The 20,334-nt window shown below is 46.6% G+C and overlaps 1 protein-coding gene across 1 annotated transcript; it reads left to right on the top strand.

Moving 5' to 3' along the window:
• Positions 1-6,979: 6,979 nt before the first annotated feature.
• On the top strand, positions 6,980-18,942 carry fgf5 (fibroblast growth factor 5; the record flags this gene model as incomplete). The annotated part of the gene is made up of 3 exons (XM_083644713.1): positions 6,980-7,193; positions 11,188-11,291; positions 18,577-18,942. The coding sequence occupies 3 exons, from the start codon at positions 6,980-6,982 to the stop codon at positions 18,940-18,942; spliced, it is 684 nt and encodes a 227-aa protein (XP_083500839.1).
• Between the last annotated feature and the right edge of the window lie 1,392 nt (positions 18,943-20,334).

Below are 20,334 nucleotides of genomic sequence, written 5' to 3'. Positions count from 1 at the left end.
TCTATTGGACTACCCTGCACATTGTGGGAGTTCTATAGAAGTCTATTGGACTACCCTGCACATTGTGGGAGTTCTATAGAAGTCTACTGGACTACCCCGCACGTTGTGGGAGTTATATAGAAGTCTATTGGACTACCCTGCACGTTGTGGGAGTTCTATAGAAGTCTATTGGACTACCCTGCACGTTGTGTGAGTTCTATAGAAGTCTATTGGACTACCCTGCACGTTGTGGGAGTTCTATATAAGTCTATTGGACTACCCTGCATGTTGTGGGAGTTCTATAGAAGTCTATTGGACTACCCTGCACATTGTGGGAGTTCTATAGAAGTCTATTGGACTATCCTGCACGTTGTGGGAGTGCTATAAAAGTCTATTGGACTACCCTGCACATTGTGGGAGTTCTATAGAAGTCTGTTGGACTACCTGCATGTTGTGGGAGTTCTATAGAAGTCTATTGGACTACCCTGCACATTGTGGGAGTTCTATAGAAGTCTATTGGACTACCCTGCACATTGTGGGAGTTCTATAGAAGTCTGTTGGACTACCTGCACATTGTGGGAGTTCTATAGAAGTCTATTGGACTGCCTACCTGCATGTTGTGGGAGTTCTATAGAAGTCTATTGGACTACCCTGCATGTTGTGTGTGTTAAAAAGTGATGCAGAGTTGGGAGTGAGAAGGGATTGGTTCAGAGGATGGGAAGTGCTGACGGCGACGACCTAAGATGTGGGCTCGTTAGTGGAAGATGTGGGCTCGTTAGTGGATTCAATTATGTTTTCATGAGACCGGTTCAAAGTCAACACAATCAGCTGGCAGCCATTTGTTTGTGTACAGAGGAAAATGGCCGAGGGAACTTGGCTGACCTTTTCAGCTATAGCAGATGTGTTGGACGAGCCACTATAAGAGCATACTAAACAGAGTGGCCACAGTATGTAGCCTACAGTCAAACTGAACATGCTGACTCGTCCAAATCGCAACATCGAGCTCAGGAAGCAAAAGACAATCAAAGACACAGATCAATATTTCACCTTTACACACAGCACAAGCCATACATTATATATACACTATAAGAGTTATCCTTTATTTATCCCCATGGGGAAATTCATCCTCTGCATTTGACGCATCCTCTACTAGGAACCTTCCTAGAACTGGGAGCAGTGTGCAGCCACAGTGCAGCGCCCGGGGACCAACTCCAGTTCTTTTGCCAGGGCCCTTGGCACTGACAGGAGTACCAACCCTAACATACATGTCTTTGATGGTGGGAGGAAACCGGAGCACCCGGAGAAAACCCACACAAACACGGGGAGAACATGCAAACTCCACACAGAAAGGACCTGGGACGGACCGGGCCCTTCTTGCTGTGAGGCAACATCGCTAACCACTGATCCACTGTGCCACCATATACAGCATATATATACATACTGCGCAGGAGAAGAAAAGAGGGCACACATAAAACTTCATCTCATCTGATCATTCCAAAACACGGATATCTTCACAACGACGTGCCTTTGGCGAAGTCCCTCGAGCCTCTTGCTGCATGATATCATCACTTTAGTGCAGTTTCTCCTTATTTTTCAGCCCCGCCTCTAATAAGCAAAATATCAGATAAGGGCTGAGAATGTCAGTGCCACTTGCAACTTCTTATCAGACATATTCTATATTACAAATTTGAGCAAAATTGTAGGCAAACGCTGTTTTGCTTAATTGAATGGGGGCGCAGAACGTAGGCGCTAGTTTTCCCATCGGCTGTCATGTTTGCGGTGTGTTCAAGTGCAACTTTTTGGCCCCGACATATTGACAATATGTCGGGGCCAGACTGGCCGGGCCGCAGCAGAACCCGATGTCTGCAGCAGAACCCGCTGTCTGCAGCAGAACGCTCTGTCGGCAGCAGAACCCGCTCTCCGTAGCAGAACCCGCTGTCCGCAGCAGAACCCGCTCTCCGCAGCAGAACCCACTGTCTGCAGCAGAACCCGCTGTCTGCAGCAGAATGCTCTGTCTGCAGCAGAACCCGCTCTCCGCAGCAGAACCCGCTGTCCGCCGCAGAACCCGCTGTCCACAGCAGAACGCTCTGTCCACAGCAGAACCCGCTGTCCGCAGCAGAACCCACTGTCCGCATCAGAACCCGTCTGCAGCAGAACCCGCTGTCTGCAGAACCTGCTGTCTGCAGCATAACCCGCTGTCTGCATCAGAACCCGTCTGCAGCACCCGCTGTCTGCAGCAGAACCCGCTGTCTGCAGCATAACCCGCTGTCTGCATCAGAACCCGTCTGCAGCAGAACCCGCTGTCTGCAGCAGAACCCGCTGTCTGCAGAACCCGCTGTCTGCAGCAGAACCCGCTGTCTGCATCAGAATCCGTCTGCAGCAGAACCCGCTGTCTGCAGCAGAACCCGCTGTCTGCATCAGAACCCGTCTGCAGCAGAACCCGCTGTCTGCATCAGAACCCGTCTGCAGCAGAACCCGCTGTCTGCAGCAGAACCCGTCTGCATCAGAACCCGCTGTCTGCAGCAGAACCCGCTGTCTGCATCAGAACCCGCTGTCTGCATCAGAAGCCGTCTGCAGCAGAACCCGCTGTCTGCAGCAGAACCCGTTGTCTGCTCTTTGCTTAGACTAAAAAAGCTGCTAAAAGCTGGGATCAATCGGGCGGGAGAATCAATCAGGATCATCCCTGTTTATACAACTCAGGAAGATGACCTCACTGTTACTGGAATGTGACAGGAATGACTGGCCATTAGAACAGTGCGACTAAACACTGGCCTATCGTTTACATAGAAGGTAATGCGGGCCTGGCCTCGGCTGTGCGTGTCAGAGAGACAATTAGGCCCCTATACACCAGCTAATCCACTGTCGGGTGCGAGCTAATCAAATTCAAACATAGCTGCCCCCCGGAAAACAATGAGGGTCAGGATTACAGCGCTGAACGCATGCGAGAGGCAGTCAACCCCCATCACATGTAGTGTATCGGGGAGGACTTGGTAGTATAGAAAGGTTTTGCAGGTTGTTTTTTTGTGGTTTGGGTGTGAGTCAGTCAGTATCAAACTACACGCAGAAAAATAAAAGTGCAAACTTGAACCAAAAATGGTTCTTTGGAGTGGCCTAATGCTATAGAAAAACCTGGTTCCACAAAGAACCTCTCAAGAACATTTGGGATATTAAATGGTTCTTAATTCCTAGTTATTGGGTGGTGGGTAATGGCATATAATGTGGAAAATAACCAAAGCCCTCCATAGTCATATATAATGATTATGAAATGAAATCTTGTTCATTTTACGTGCTTATAAATCCTGAGAAACTTGCAATGAGCAAGCAGGTAGAGGTTCAGCATCTGTAGGGATCGAACCTGCGCAGGTCAGCTCAGTGGCCTTGTGGTTTGAGTGTCCGCCCTGAGACTGGGAGGTTGTGAGTTCGATCCCCGGCCGAGTCATACCAAAGACTCCCTGCTTGGCACTCAGCATCAAAGGGTTGGAATTGGGGAGTTAGATCGCCAAATTATTCCTGCTGCCGTTCACCGCTCCCCCAGGGGATGGGTCAAATGCGGAGAACAAATTTCGCACACTCAGGTGTGTGACAATCAGTGGGACTTTACTTTACTTTACAGGTAGAGGTTCAGCGTCTGTAGGGCTCTAACCTGTGCAGGTAGAGGTTCAATGTCTGTAGGGATAAAACCTGTGCAGGTAGAGGTTCAGTGTCTGTAGGGATAAAACCTGTGCAGGTAGAGGTTCAGTGTCTGTAGGGATCTAACCTGTGCAGGTAGAGGTTTAGCGTCTGTAGGGATCTAACCTGTGCAGGTAGAGGTTCAGCGTCTGTAGGGATCAAACCTGTCCAGGTAGAGGTTCAGCGTCTGTAGGGATAAAACCTGTGCAGGTAGAGGTTCAGCGTCTGTAGAGATCTAACCTGTGCAGGTAGAGGTTCAGCGTCTGTAGGGATCTAACAAGGTAGAGGTTCAGCGTCTGTAGAGATCGAACCTGTGCAGGTAGAGGTTCAGCGTCTGTAGAGATCTAACCTGTGCAGGTAGAGGTTCAGCGTCTGTAGGGATCTAACCTGTGCAGGTAGAGGTTCAGCGTCTGTAGGGATAGAACCTGTGCAGGTAGAGGTTCAGCGTCTGTAGGGATCTAACCTGTGCAGGTAGAGGTTCAGTGTCTGTAGGGATCTAACCTGTGCAGGTAGAGGTTCAGTGTCTGTAGGGATCGAACCTGGGTGTTTCACTTTTTCACTCCACCAGGCCACCCTGCTGCTGGAAAAATGGTTTCCCTTCCACTGGGAACGAGGGAAATTGCAGCTACATTTGCAGTATGGACAAACAAAGATTTATTAATAAAAACCCCAAATCTTTGTTCTAACTCCTGCAAATGTTTCTGGAATTTCCTCCCAGAAATGAAAGGGTTCGAGAGAGTTAATTAGAGGGTGAAGTTGTGCCAGAATATCATTCAATCTGTTTGCTGTCATACACATTTAGTATTTGAGGTTTTTGTGTGTGTGCACGCTATTATGACGGGCCCTAGTGCCACTTAGATGTGTGCAAGCTAGTAAGATGGGCCCTAGTTCTATTTTGACAGGCCCTAGTGTGAAAGGCATGACTGCTCACTGGGTTTGCAGATGTGCTCAGCTTGTCAGTCTTCTTGATGTTCAGATTTTGCGCCTAAACTGCTCATATCATATCGTCTCATCACGTGATCAAATAGAGACTTGGCATTGGTCAACAACATATTACTCAGCAATCATCATTTATTATTCTGTATTATGACAAAACTACCAAAGAAAAATAAGAAATTATTCGGGCACATAATATAGTACTGCGAGCTGATATCTCTGTGGGTTCATGGGGGGCGGGTGTCCTGCGGGGAGGGGGATATGTTCTGAGTGAATCTATTTGTATATGTATATGTTTGTGGTATTTTGTGTTTTTCTTTCTTTGTTATGTTGAAAAATCTAAATCAATAAAAAATTGATAAAAAAAAGAAATTATTAATTTAATTGAATCGTTTTTTAATAGTTTATTTGTAGTTTTATTTACTGTTAATACATGTAGATAAGCATATCATTTTGTTATAGATTGTCTACTGACTATTTTATATACTGGAGATGAGTTTGGGTTTTTGAGGGCATATAGCAAATAGCATAGTTTTTTTTTCCATTTCCCATAATGCTTCTTTGAACACAGCTGTATTTCCCAGGTGGCAAATATGAATCACTCGCATGTAGGCCCATTCTTCATGCACCCAACACAATGTAGGGGGACCTGCTCTCTCAGCCCATTCTCACTCTGAACTCGCACTAGAGCCCCGCTTTGTCACGAGCCTTCTGCGTTTGCGTCAACGCACCCCGGTACCTTGTGCATTTGAGGCAACACGCCCTGATACCTGGACCGTTAAAAAGCATGCTGTTGCTGCACCATGGGTTCGGGCAAAGGTCAAGTACGGAATCGGGCTTGTCGTCCAGAATGAGTTGGGAGGAGGGGGCCCTCTCTCTCTCCGTGCTTTTGGGTTAGGGACTTGGGCTTGGGGCTTGAAGAGTCTAACTCTAAGCCCACCACGATATCCAGACCCTAACCCTAAGACCACCTACCCAATTCCTACCCCTAAAGACCACCTACCCAATGCCTAAACCCAAACTGTGGAGTCCCGGGGCATAAGTTGACCCCTGCATGACCCCACAGTACCGGTTTAACGTTTTGCCCATGTTTCATAATACGCACAGCTGCGCAAGGTACTGGGGCGCATCGAGCACGTTACTGTACCTCCAATGCACAAGTTACCGGGGTGCGTTACCTCCAACGCACAAGGCGCGTGACAAAGCGGGGCTCTGTTGAGTGAGAATGTGTTGCAGCGCAACAGCGCTCTTTCGTCTGGCCCCCCTATCCCACGGGTGGGTGGGGGGGCCAGTATGGCTACTGCACAATTACACCCCTTATTCATTCTTTACAGTTTACATTGATCATAATGGTTCTTTATCTGCCTTCTGACCAAGGCTCAAACTGAAACTACACTTTACATGTCAGTCATCCAGGTGGCAGAGTGCTCAGGACATGGCTGTTGCTGGGATCGAACCTGTCACCTGGTTACAGGAGGAGGGCCTGTCTGACCGCTGCTGATGGGTGACCCTGTCAACCCAATTAGCTATATTCAGCTAAGTGATCATATTTACAGGTCGAGGTAAGAATAAGCATAAACATATTCGTGAGGGCGAATAAAACCAACCCTATAATAGCCTATTCACGTAGGCCTACGTTGGGGGAGCACTTATCCCAGTTTTCCCCTTTGGTTTTATTTCTCCCCCACTATAACCCGCTCAATCACGGTTAAGTGTTATGTTACTTGACAGACTACATGTGAACGTATCAGATGATAAGGTGGACCAAAGCCTATAAATATACGGCTGCGTGAGGCTCCCGGTGTGTTCCAGTGACCTCTCCTGCCGTGCGCCACCTGCGGATCTGTCAGCTGGCTTCACCTCCAGACGGAGACGGTGCAGCGTGCTGTTCTGTTCACATCTCGGATTTGGCAAAGACTATAGGCTTCGAGGCGACTGCTCATACTCATCTCTGTCTTTTCACTTATGAATTAATAGCGTCTCCGATCTCTTAAACCGATGTCTCACTGTGCGTAAAATGCCGCGCTTCGTGCGTCCTGGCGCGGATGATTCCTTGGAAAATGTGCGCTGTCGGTCGCGTTTTTCTTGACGCCGCGCTGCTGTGGACCGGTGCTGAGCAGGAGTGGCATTTCTGTGAGAAAATCTGGATGAAAGAGCGTCCTTTACCGCTCAGGCATGCATCAAGGAGTGAGATCACTGGCGTTATAAATATCCACCCTGTGCCAGCAGCAGCAGCACAGCTCAGCGCCGGGGTAATGCCCAGCAGCAGCAGCGCTGCATGGGACTCCGCGTGTGTGCGCACGGCTTGTGGTGCCAGCCCGCCCGGACCTCACGAGCGACCCCGGCATGCTGGGGGTGGCCTAGCGCAGTCACACAGCGTCCCCTGTTTGGAAGAATGAATCATGTCCAGCTCTACCTCCTGACCGTCGCCCGCTTGGTTTGCGCCGTGGCCGGAGCAGAGCTCATCTCTTTGGAGGGCCAGTCTGCGGAGGAGGGGGTCCGCTCGGGACGCAGGACGTGCAGACTCTACTGCAGGGTTGGCATTGGCTTCCATCTCCAGATTCACCCCGACGGCAGAGTCAACGGCAGCCATGAGCCCAACCACCTAAGTAAGATTTTGATTTGATTGATTTATTATTATTTATGATTCATTTATTTAAGTGTCATGCTTCCAATGCAGCCCAGAGCATATGGACTTTATAAGACACTTTACCTGTTCAGTTTCACACACATATCTTGACAGGTGAGGCTGACATATCTTACTTAAAAGCTGACATTGCCTTCTACTAGGCCTTAGAAATAAATTGGCAATAAATACTTCAGCTCTAAACAACCACTCCAACTTCTGAGCATCATACCCAGCTCAATCATGTTTTTGCTTTTGCATTTCATCAAACAAGGGAATCCTCAAATACAATATATGAGTTCACTGTAACTACTGAATTATAGATGTTTGGCGCACAGATGGAGCCAAGCATGCCGCGCGTTCCCACGGAGAATGCGCACTGAGTTTAGCCAAACTCTCTATGCAGCTGTGCCTAATCTTTGATGTCATCCCTGGTCGTAACGACGCTGATGATTTACATGCTTACATGAGTTTAGACTAGAGTATACAGTAGGTCAGTGGTTCTCAATGGAGGTCCTGGGACCACCAGGGGTCTTTGAGGTGGTTCAACTGGGGGTCCCCAGGAAACTGATGATTTGTTCAACTTCAGCATTTAATGTAGAAGAAGTTAACACATTAAAGGATATAGAACATGTGTCAAACTCAAGGCCCGGGGGCCAAATCCGGCCGGCACCTCAACTTATGTGGCCCGAAAAATAGCTATTTTTAAATGGCATAATAGTTGTAGGCTACTAGTTGTCTATTTGCCACTGTTTTTCCCTATAATTCTGCTTTCAAAGCTAGTTATTAAGTTATTAAAAAACAATAATAAAATCAGAGAAAATTATGAAATATGATAACACATATAGGTTAGATTAATTTTTTATTGTGTTACATTTACAACCAGGCCTTTGAAGGCAACCATAATGCGGATATGGCCCAGGATGAAATTGAGTTTGACACCTTTTGACTGTTTTGATCATAGTTTCACTGTTATCTCTCTATAGATAGTATGGAATTCTGGACAAAATAATATTATCTATAAAAACATTCTCCGATTTAAATCGGAGTGACGAAATGGGTGTCCGTGTGGTCCTTCTATGGACTAAACTTGGGGTCCTTGATATGAAAAAGGTTGAGACTCAGTGCATTGTGTGACTGAGCCAGCTCAGCAGCGCTCAGGACAGACAGTGCACCTAAACTTAGGTCTGACCCTGTGAAATAGCTGCAGCGGCCATGTGGTTGACATGCCTTGTTTGTATCTCTGCGGCATGTTGGCAGGTAGACTATTTGTGGAAGTAACAGGTGCAGCAGTGAGGGACTAGGATGTTTTGGATTGCCAATCAGCATGATTGTCATCATAACAACACTGAGGTCCAACACCGCAAACAATGTCCACCTGAACAATTGTCACTTTATTGATAGTATTCTGGTACATCACCACGGCCATCTTGGTGGGAAAATAAGGGGTCATTGTAATCAATTAACAGGTGATTACGAGCAAGTGACACAAACAGCCAATGAGCGTATTGTACCACCATATTGGTATAGGAAAATGCTTGTGACATCATGGGAATATGAATACTAGTGAGTCTTCACATCTACGTTTCCTTTCAAAGCAACTGACAGACAGAACAGATGTGAGTTTATTTGCATTGGAAACAAGTGAAGGATTTCAACCTACTGCCACTACGGTGGCACAGTGGCTCAGTGGTTAGCTCTGTGGTTAGCACTGTGGTTAGCTCAGTGGTTAGCACTGTTAGCTCACAGCAAGAAGGTCCTGGGTTCGAACCCCGGTCCGTCCCAGGTCCTTTCTGTGTGGAGTTTGCATGTTCTCCCCGTGTTCGTGTGGGTTTTCTCCGGGTGCTCCGGTTTCCTCCCACCATCAAGAAAGACATGTATGTTAGGGTTAAGACCCCTGTCAGTGCCCCTGACCAAGGCAATGGCAAAACAACTGGAGTTGGTCCCCGGGCGCTGCACTGCGGCTGCCCACTGCTCCTTGTTCTAGGAAGGTTCCTAGTAGAGGATGGGTCAAATGCAGAGGAGGAATTTCCCCCATGGGGATAAATAAAGGATGACTTCAACTCCAACTACTACAACCGACTTTTTCATTTGATTTAAGGGGAATACAATTTTAAGATTGAATAGTGTACTAATATTGGCAGTAGGCTACATATGGTCGACATCAGGGTTATTACATACCAGTACTTGCCAGTTTTTTACTGCAGCCTACTTTTTGTTTTACCTGGCTCCACATACTGCATGTGGAAAATCTGAATTATTGATGTGAAGAAAAAAATGCCATTGGGGCAAAATAATTTTCCTTGGATTCACCTGTTTTACTTAGATGCACCTGTTTTGAGAATTTGAAATGACTAATATCAAGATGTCACTTGATTTTAACAAAATTCTTGAAATAAGTTGGAAACAAGTAAAAATGTGTTCACCCTGACTTTTCCAGATGATTTAAGAAAAATAAGATTTGAAGACTTAAAAAACTATAGACAAAATTAATTTGTTGATGAATGTTGTTAGAATGAAGATAGCTGCCATCAGCAGGGTTACTGATACCAATATTCACCAGGAGAAACGTTTAACATGCCTTGTGAGCAGAAACTTGTGTCGCTCTCTGCCATAGTAATCCTGCATGTGGAACCCGTAGGCCAAAAGACACAAGTCATAAATCAGAATTTCAGTTCTTACTGAATCATAGGATCTGTCATCGCTCATGTGTTGATGAAACAGAGGACGGTCAGCGTGAACGTGCACTGCTGCACTTGTGCCTCCATTTCACGGTGTGCTTCAGAAGAGTTGTCAGGTTACACGGGTCCAGGGTGACGAGTGGGCGGCCATGTGTCTGTGGCTGCCTGTCTGAGCCACAGACTGGCTCTCTCTGTAACATGAAGACGCTTTTATCATCACACATGCATCTGATTTCATATCGCCTATATTAAAGTGCTCTTCTACTGTAGGGAGAATATTCATCAGGGAAATTGAATATGCGTGTGTTATTTTCAGTGTTGGGAGTAACTAGTTGCTACCAGGGACTACTTGCTACTAGGCATCGAGCGCGCCTAGTAGCACAAAATAACCATAATTTATCTGGATGGCTGCAACCCAGTCACCAAAAGCAAAAGTTAGCTTTTAACGTGTCCGCAAACCAGAGATATGGACAATCTCAACACAAATTTAAAACAAAACATTTACATTTTACCTTTCTAAAACGTCGGCATTTTACCTTTCTAAAACACCTGCATTTTACCTTTGTAAAACATCAGAATTTTACCTTTCTAAAACTTCTGCCTTTCTAAAACATCTGCATTTTACCTTTCTAAAACACCATTTTACCTTTGTAAAACATCAGAATCGTACCTTTCTAAAACGTCAGCATTTTACCTTTCTAAAACACCTGCATTTTACCTTTGTAAAACATCAGAATTTTACCTTTCTAAAACGTCTGCCTTTCTAAAACATCTGCATTTTACCTTTCTAAACACGTGTCTGCAAACCAGGGATAGTAGAATCTCAACGTAAATTTGAAACAAAACGGCTGTCAACTTTAAAACCTGGCTGCATTTCCAAAGTTAACCATAAATAAAACAACTTTAATAATTTTGGTTATAGGCAACTAAACAGATTGGTTAAGGTTAGGATTATGGTTTGGGTTCAGCTTAAATCACCAAAACGTTAACTGTGACTTACAGTTGAAATGTAGTGTTTGAACACGCTGGGATGCAACCACAGCTCTCTGGTGTTAAAGGCAAGTTTTCACGTCAATCCACCCAGACCACAACGTGCTTCCTGGCCTCCGTGCTAGCTGCTAGCAGACTCTAGTCTATATAACATTGATACACATATCTAGAAATGTTCACATGCAACATCTTGTATTCTGGTGAGCAGGCTGCCCTCTCTCACCCCTCCCGGTGTGTGTTTGTGTCCAGGTGTGTTGGTGAGCAGGCTGCCCTCTCTCACCCCTCCCGGTGTGTGTTTGTGTGCAGGTGTGTTGGAGCTGTTTGCGGTGTCTCAGGGGGTCATCGGCATCAAAGGGGTCTACAGCAACAGATTCCTGGCCATGAATAAAAGAGGATGGCTGCATGCCACTGTGAGTATCCCACACGCTCCCAGGCTGCGTTACAGTATCCAACACACTCCCAGGCTGCGTTACACGTTCCCAGGCTGCGTTACAGTATCCAACACACTCCCAGGCTGCGTTACAGTATCCAACACACTCCCAGGCTGCGTTACAGTATCCCACGCGCTCCCAGGCTGCGTTACAGTATCCAACACACTCCCAGGCTGCGTTACACGTTCCCAGGCTGTGTTACAGTATCCAACACACTCCCAGGCTGCGTTACACGTTCCCAGGCTGTGTTACAGTATCCCACCAACTCTCAGGCTGCATTACAGTATCCCACACGCTCCCAGGCTGTGTTACAGTATCCCACACACTATCAGGCTGCGTTACACGTTCCCAGGCTGTGTTACAGTATCCCACACACTCCCAGGCTGCGTTACAGTATCCCACAAACTCTCAGGCTGCATTACAGTATCCAACACACTCCCAGGCTGCATTACAGTATCCAATACGCTCCCAGGCTGCGTTACAGTATCCAATACGCTCCCAGGCTGCGTTACAGTATCCAACACACTCCCAGGCTGCGTTACAGTATCCCACACACTCCCAGGCTGCGTTACACATTCCCAGGCTGTGTTACAGTATCCAACACACTCCCAGGCTGCGTTACACGTTCCCAGGCTGTGTTACAGTATCCAACACACTCCCAGGCTGCGTTACACGTTCCCAGGCTGTGTTACAGTATCCCACAAACTCTCAGGCTGCATTACAGTATCCCACACGCTCCCAGGCTGTGTTACAGTATCCCACACACTCCCAGGCTGCGTTACACGTTCCCAGGCTGTGTTACAGTATCCCACACACTCCCAGGCTGCGTTACACGTTCCCAGGCTGTGTTACAGTATCCCACACACTCCCAGGCTGCGTTACAGTATCCCACACACTCCCAGGCTGCGTTACACATTCCCAGGCTGTGTTACAGTATCCAACACACTCCCAGGCTGCGTTACACGTTCCCAGGCTGTGTTACAGTATCCCACACACTCCCAGGCTGCGTTACACGTTCCCAGGCTGTGTTACAGTATCCCACACACTCCCAGGCTGCGTTACAGTATCCAACACACTCCCAGGCTGCGTTACAGTATCCAATACGCTCCCAGGCTGCGTTACAGTATCCAACACACTCCCAGGCTGCGTTACAGTATCCAACACACTCCCAGGCTGCGTTACAATATCCCACACACTCCCAGGCTGCGTTACAGTATCTCACATGCTCCCAGGCTGCGTTACAGTATCCCACACGCTCCTAGGCTGCGTTACAGTATCCAACATGCTCCCAGGCTGCGTTACAGTCACTGATGACATCACCCATCACTGATGACATCACAATCAGTTTGAGGAACACTACATTACACCAGTGCTCTGGACCATGCGCTCACAAACTGCAGTTTAGGCGAAAGCTGTGATTTTCCTTTTAAAGTTTTGATCCATCACGTTCTGCGCACCGAGAAGATTTCCCGACAGTGTCCATAGCCGACATCATAATTTAACTCGGGCAAATCTACAGTGTAGGACACTTCTCTCTGCAGCTCCACTGTGTGATAAAATAGGTGTGAGATGTATTTCTACATTTACAAAAATCTTGCCACTTTAAGTGCAAATGTTGATATTTTCATTAGTTTTGAGAGCTTTGCATCTGCACTGCATAGCAAAATCTCTAAATCCGATATCAGCATGTCTGGCATAGCCTACTGTTGTAATCTTTAGAAGTCACAAATAATTCAGTCTTTAAAATCCCCCCCAAACACAGAATATAAGGCCAGATCAGCCCACAGCAGCTTGGCCTTGCTGCAGCCCCACTGGCATGAGCTACTGGAGAAGCAGATTAGGGCCTGTCTATGGCTGATAATAAACAAGAGGAGCGAGCCACAAAGTGATAATATACAAGAGGAGCGAGCCACAAAGTGATCATCAATAAACAAGTAATCAGGCAAGCAGCAACACAGCGGGAGCTGCAGGGCCTGTGAGACTGCGAGTCATGTCCAGAAAGCTGTGGGTTCGATAGCTGTGCGTCGGCCATTTCTGTTCCCCTCAACTCCCTGTTATTGTTTTCTAACCCGTGGCAGCGCGGAGGGATGTGGCGTTATTTACTGCTGCGTCGCCCCGTGAGACTGCATTCTCTGCCACAGCTATAGCTGAAAATCCACTCATGCGCCCGACTGTTCACCAGCAGATAGCAGCAGCGTATTCAGTTCCATTTAACTATTGTCATTCCCGCTGACATTAAAGGAATACTTCACCCAAAAATGAAAATGCTGTCGTCTACTCACCCTCATGCCAAATGAAACCCAGGTGAAATGTCTTAGTCGGTATGACCCACAGGGAGGTTGCAAACACAACCTCGTAGCCGCCTTCTCTATACAACTGAAGTCAATGGGGACCTGTTATTTAGAGTTCCACACAAACAAAGTTCAACAATCACATTGAATAGAGAGCCAAAGTGAACGTCACTTCCTGTCTTTCTCCCTAAGGTTAGGAACCACTGATCTAACCAGACAAAGGTGTCCTGCCTCCAACTAAAGACCTGTGAAGCATTGGCACCGTCTGTCCCCGTTTGTCTCAATGGTGGCCTGCTGCAAGGGGTTCATTCCTGCGGTCCAAAATGTCTGCAGTCCACTCTCATCTGCCCCCATGTCCCATTCCAAACTGTCTTCAGTGTCAGAAATGAAAGTCCATCTTTCTACGCCCAGTCGCTCTGCATCAGCCACAGGTGCTTCATCTGGCTCATCTGTGTCTGACTTAGATGTTGTGTCTGCATGACTCCCCCAATCGACTCCATCAGCCTGAAGTCGCTGCCCTCAGAGCATGACTGTTGCCAGGCTTTGGTTCCAGTGTGGATCGAGGTATCTGCTCCGGGTCGTCAGGGCTGGGGTAAATACAGAGCAAAAGTCACGCCCACTTACGGGTTAGGCATACGAACCAAGGGATTTCATCTGCCATTTATTTTCCCCCATATAGACATTTCATAAAATGCTTATAAAAATAGTTTTACTTGGTCAAACCAAGAGATTCAGCTCTATTCAGAATCAGGAGAGACAATAGAACATTTCACTCGGACCTAAAAAAAAACAAAACAAAAAAATTATACTTTTTTATGTTTTGTTGTTGTTTTTGGTCCGAGTGAAATATTCTATAGATACAGTCGGTCTGTGTGGGAATGCCTACACAATTCTAAATGGCTGGTGCACAAGTGGGGTAAAACCCCCCAAATATCTCAATGGGTTGACTCACCAAAGGACAGTGCTGCAGCTCTACACTACAGGATTGGGGATTCTAGAGCAGGTACATAGACGTCTTTTCAGGTGTGCGTTTACTGTGGTGGTTGAATCCCCGATGCTGTCTGCCTGCGCTGGGCTAGCAGCTAAATGCTAACTATGCTGAATGGGGAGAACGGGGGATTTACCCAATGGATTTACCCCACCCCCCCATGCCCCCAGCCAACTACCCCAGCGTCTATGACGACGAGACAGAGACTGTCTCTATGGTTTCTCCTGATTCAAATATAGCTGAACCGCTTGGTTTGATCAAGTAAAACTATTTTCATAAGCATTTTACAAAATGTCTATGGAAGAAAATCGCTTAGTTCGTATGCGTAACCCGGAAGTGGTCCTGACTTTAGCTCTCTGTGACTGAGCCCCGGAGCTACAGCGGGCGAGGACAGCACACAGGCCAGCTGCAGTGCATCTGTCAGAGTGATTCTTTACGGTCGTGATCAGAGCGCAGGGTTGCCGACCAGCAGCCCGGAGCAGCGGGGAGTCACTGTCTTGCTCAAGGACCCTTCAGCAGGGGGTGTGTGCCATGCTTCTGTGTTCAATCAGGTTTGGCTTTGCCCATCTTGTGTGGATTGTAGTGGTACAAGCATTGGTGGCATATATGCTGCTCTAGCAACACATTCTCAACTCCCAACTTGTCAAATGCTGACGTTTGGTCAGTACCCCCCTTGGTGTCACTTGTTCACGCACTGGGTACCCCTTTTCCAGACGACATATTCATTATAATATGACGTAACATGGCGTATGATTGAGAGATGGCTAACATTACAATGCTAACTTTAGCTGCCTGGTACAAGTAGCCAACTAACTTGCTATGCAAACTATGCCTATAATAACTTTCATTTTCACATGTTTGAAAAGGGAATTGATGCTCTACTAACTAATGACTGCCATGCTATGAATTTAGAAAAAAAAAAAAAAAAAAAACTCCCAAAAATCCCCACAGTTTCAAAACAATTACCAAAAAGGGGTACCCAGGGCCGTGTGTTAAAAGGTGATGCCAAGTTCATGTTCATGACTTGCTTGCTAACTTGCTAATGGAGATTGCTATATTTTTTATTGATATTTTGACCAGAGTTCCTTGGCCCTGCCCACTTTAACTCAACCAATGAGATTGTTTCTGCCTCTGAGAAATGTTTGTAGAACTAAAGCTGTGATCTGCCAGCTGCCTGTTGAAGTGCCTTGTTGATTAGGGGTGGATGTAACCCCCCGCGGGGGCTCCCAGACAGACAGGGCCCCACGCCCAGCCGGGTGTCAGGTGACACACTCAACCTTATCTCCCTGCATCGTCTGTCACATTTCATATTCACATGTTTTCACAGTGGCAGGTTATTGCCCCCAATGGCGGGCAGGGAGACAGATGCACATGACAGTGTGTGACCTACCCAGCAAGCCAGCACAAACATCAGCTCTTCAAAGGTGAAAGGGTCGCCTGCATTTGTTGAACAAACACTGAGGGAGGGAGCGATGGAGGGGGAGAGAGAGAGAGAGAGAGGGAGGGAGAGAGAGAGAGAGAGAGAGAGGGAGTAATGATAGCAATGAGAGGCAAAGAGAGTGACAGGGAGAAATACAGAGCCAAAGTGAGAGACAGAAAACATTGATTGAACAAATTAATTTGATTTGTTACAGGTACAGTAGAGGAGTTAGTCATTAGTAACTGTTCACCTGTGCTCGTGACACAGCTCACCCTGAGGTTCATGGGAAAGGTCCTTTTAACAGAGTGATGAATCCAGCAGCTTAGAGCCGGCTTCAACACATGGCTCAACAGCTGTGCAAGCATTCTGATTTTAACAATAAGATCTGATCTGTGGAATCTGATTTTAACAATAAGATCTGATCTGTGGAATCTGCCTGCAGCCATTAAACCTATGGGGACCAACGCTTCTTCCTGGCATGTCATCTGTGTGTGTGCGCGCGCGCGCGCGCGCGCGTGTGTGCGCACGCGCACACACACACACACACACACACACACACACACACCCACACACGCGCATGACTGTGGTTGTACTGGTCAGCTTCCAGGTGTGAATGTGAACAGGGCGCTCCTGAAAAAGACAGCAGTACTGTTCTCAGTACTCCCCTGTATAAAATAAAGGCAAAGGGCAGCTACTTAAAAAAAATCTAAAATATCAGATCGTTTTGATTTGTTTATAACCTTCTTTTTTTTGTCACAGCATAATTCCATTTGTGTCATTTCATAGTTTCCATGTCTTTACTGTTATTCTCACATTTGGAAAATAGTAAAAATGAAGAGAAATGTGGTGTGTCCAAACTTTTGACTGTAGTGTACGTGCTCCACTGCATGCGCCTATATAAGTGTCATTCCCCTGGCTTGGTCAAATTGAGTGTTCAGTTACATCATTAGCAAGCCACCCATAGCAGTCACTTCTTGCGAGTCACGTACAATTTCCTAATCATCTTTAAAAACAACAGCCAAAAGGCATAGCTGAGCAACTGAAGCGTTTCTCCCCTGCTGCTGCTGCTGCTGCTGCTACACGCCTTCTGGTGACTGGCATGTTTACCACAATGTAAATGGCATCGTGTTCTGCTATGCTGCACTTTGCAGCAAAGCAGAACCGTCCATGGGTGCATGTTAGAGTTCCCACCCAAAGGTATTTTTAGGCACAAAACAGGGAACATTCAATGAATATCTGGACCTCAGATGATGACATTGAGTTATGGGGCTGCACGGCGCATTGTAAACACCGCATGCCAATACTGTTGATACATTTTCTGGCTGTAGGACACAGTCGGAAACTGTAAGATTCAAGAACGCATATCGACCTGGGACTGCTCATCGTCAGAGTCAGAGTACTAACTAACGAGTACTTCTCAGAGTCCTAACGAGCACTGAACAGAACAGAATACATGTACTGTATTGTATATAGACAAGAGAAACAAAAACAATCATGATTGGATAATTGACAATAATTAATTGATGCATCACAAGCAATGGAAACTTAAATATATATATATATATATATTTACATCCCAATTTCACAAAATAATGCAGGTAGCAGCTCTGGACTACTGACGTCGTATCTTCTGTCATTTTGGAACTTTATGTGCTGCAGTCCTTCAGATCAGGATTTATATGGACAGAGATGTGGTCAGTGGGGAGGATAAAGGAGACTGGGTCAGCTTCCAGATGCTTACTGGATGTTTTCCAGGGGCCATTTCTTTCTCTCTCTCAGACATAAAGGCAATTATGTGAGCAGCAGCCCACAAGACAAACACAGGCTTGAGTTACATGGTAGACACAGGCTTGAGTTACATGGTAGACACAGGCTTGAGTTACATGGTAGACACAGGCTTGAGTTACATGGTAGACACAGGCTTGCGTTACATGGTAGACACAGGCTTGAGTTACAGGGTAGACGCAGGCTTGAGTTACATGGTAGACACAGGCTTGAGTTACATGGTAGACACAGGCTTGAGTTACATGGTAGTAATGCAAACAGAATCCCCACATGTCTGAGCTGCTGAGCCTTGTTTACATCTTTGTACTGGGCAGATCCAGTGTCATGTACTAACTGGTCATTTAGAAAGGTGGCAGACGTGGACCTGGTGGTGGTATGCAAACAGAAACCCCACGTTAGCCAGCAGGTGTGGACCTGGTAGAATAGTAGCGTGGGGGGGGCATCATGGGCATTTTCAAACTCGATCTATCGCCCTCGCAAAATCTGTTGACAGACAGACAGACAGACAGACAGACAGACAGACTGACAGACACAGACAGACAGACAGACACACAGAAAAACAAAGTACAAAGTACTAAAAACTGTTTCGACTGAGTGAGGACTGACTGACTGAGATGACTGACTGACCTGTCCTGACTTTTCCATCTCATGACCCCAGCTGGTCCAGCGCTGTGGTAAAAAGACTGTGGGAAGAGAGGCTTATATAGAACCTTGACAAGAGTTCCTTCTTTGCCCCATCAAGATTGCCAGCCATGACACCTTTCTCTCCCTCTGCTGCAGGAATGGTTCACGGACGACTGTAAGTTCCGGGAGCGTTTTCAGGAGAACAGCTACAACACGTACGCCTCAGTGATCCACATGAACCACAGGACAGGGCGCGAGTGGTTCGTGGCCCTCAACAAGAGGGGCAAAGCTAAGATGGGCTCCAGCCCGCGGGTCAAGTCCCAACACGTCTCCACCCACTTCCTGCCCAGGGTCAGCGTGCAGGACAGGAGCGAGCGCGGCTTCACCATCGCCCACCGGAGCAAGGAGAGACGGAAAGCCTCGCCGCTGCCCAACCCGCCAATGGCCAAACTCAGCATCCCTGCGGCCGCGCCACCCAGACGGGCTCAAGTCAAGTACTGGCCCAAGTACCGGTTTGGATAGAAGCCGTAGGGTTTGGCTCTATCAGGGGGATACTTGTTTTATAGATATTGGACATAAGAAGGAATGGACTTGCTCAAAAAATAGACAATGGTCATTTATCATGTTCAAAGCATTCCAGTTATCTGTGAAGTGTGTTCAAAACACAAAGGGCTGCCAAACACAACTATTGTCGTCCCGTCTCCACTTGACTTCATGATGCACTGTTCGGTTTTATCTTCCTATTTGAACACCAGAAACCATCTTTAACATTTTTCCAGCCACTTTTGAGACACAAAATGCTCTTTCAAACCTGCCATGAAAAATAGACTATTAAAGGAACACTCCGTCGATTTACAACCAGCTTTGTATCATTACAAAATCAGTAGTATATCCGAAAAGTGTCAACAGTTTTGCGCGTATTCATTTACTTTGAGAGTTGGCTTGAGTTAAGTTTTGCACCGGTGATGTCACTCATGCACAAATGACATCACTGGTCCACAACTTAACTCAATCAACTCAACTCTCACTAACTGTCAAACTAAATGAATGCCTGCAAAGTTTTCGGATATACATGTACTGATTTTGTAATGATACAAAGCTGGTTGAAAATCGGCGCAGGGTGTTTCTTTAAGGACATATCTCTTATCCAAACATATTAAGTACCAATCAACGATCCCTCTACTAACACTATTTTATGGTAATTGACACAAAAACAAGGGATGTCCCTCCTGAGTTCTGCCTCCCCCTAGACAGCTGGGGATCAAGGAGAAAACTGTCCATCAAAACTATCATTTTAGCCACCGGCTGTCACCCGAAAAATCCCCAGTCACGACCTCAGGGCATTCCACCCAGGAGGAGCGCGCCGGCACCGCGGGGATAGAGATGCCGGGCGAGAGTGGACCCATGTTTTGGAGAAGGCTCAAGCCAGAGGTATATCAGATGGCAGACAGCCGCGCGATTAAAAATGTGTTGGGAAAACCCACGTCTGAGGAGGAAGGAAGGCCATCTGAACTGTGCTCAATGCTGTTTTTTTTTCTTCATTCTCAACCTGAAAGTACAGATGTCACTCATTTAGATTCGCAGCACTGCTGCAGTACTGCCACAGCGGGAACAGTGAGGGATTCTGCTATTTCAATGTTTTCTCTGTTCTTACAAAAGCCACAATGTGGCAGCAGCACTGCCAAACTAAATGAGCAACATCAGTTGTTTTCCCATGATGTTTTTGTGTTGTTGTTGCATTACAGTATATGACCCTCATGTGCCAAAGAAATATTTTTTGTACCGATATTTTTTTTGTATAAAAACTTATGTATGAAACAAAGAGTTTTTATGAATATTAAAAATAAATCTATCAATGGTTATCAATGATGGCAAAGGTTACATGCAGAATGTATTTGTTTTCTAATCAAGTGA

The sequence above is a fragment of the Poromitra crassiceps genome (genome assembly GCF_964638095.1).
Source record: "Poromitra crassiceps genome assembly, chromosome: 10".
In the NCBI taxonomy this organism is placed as follows: Eukaryota; Metazoa; Chordata; class Actinopteri; order Beryciformes; family Melamphaidae; genus Poromitra; species Poromitra crassiceps.
Note: the sequence above shows the minus strand (reverse complement) of the source record. Positions and strands in the feature narration are given on the sequence as shown.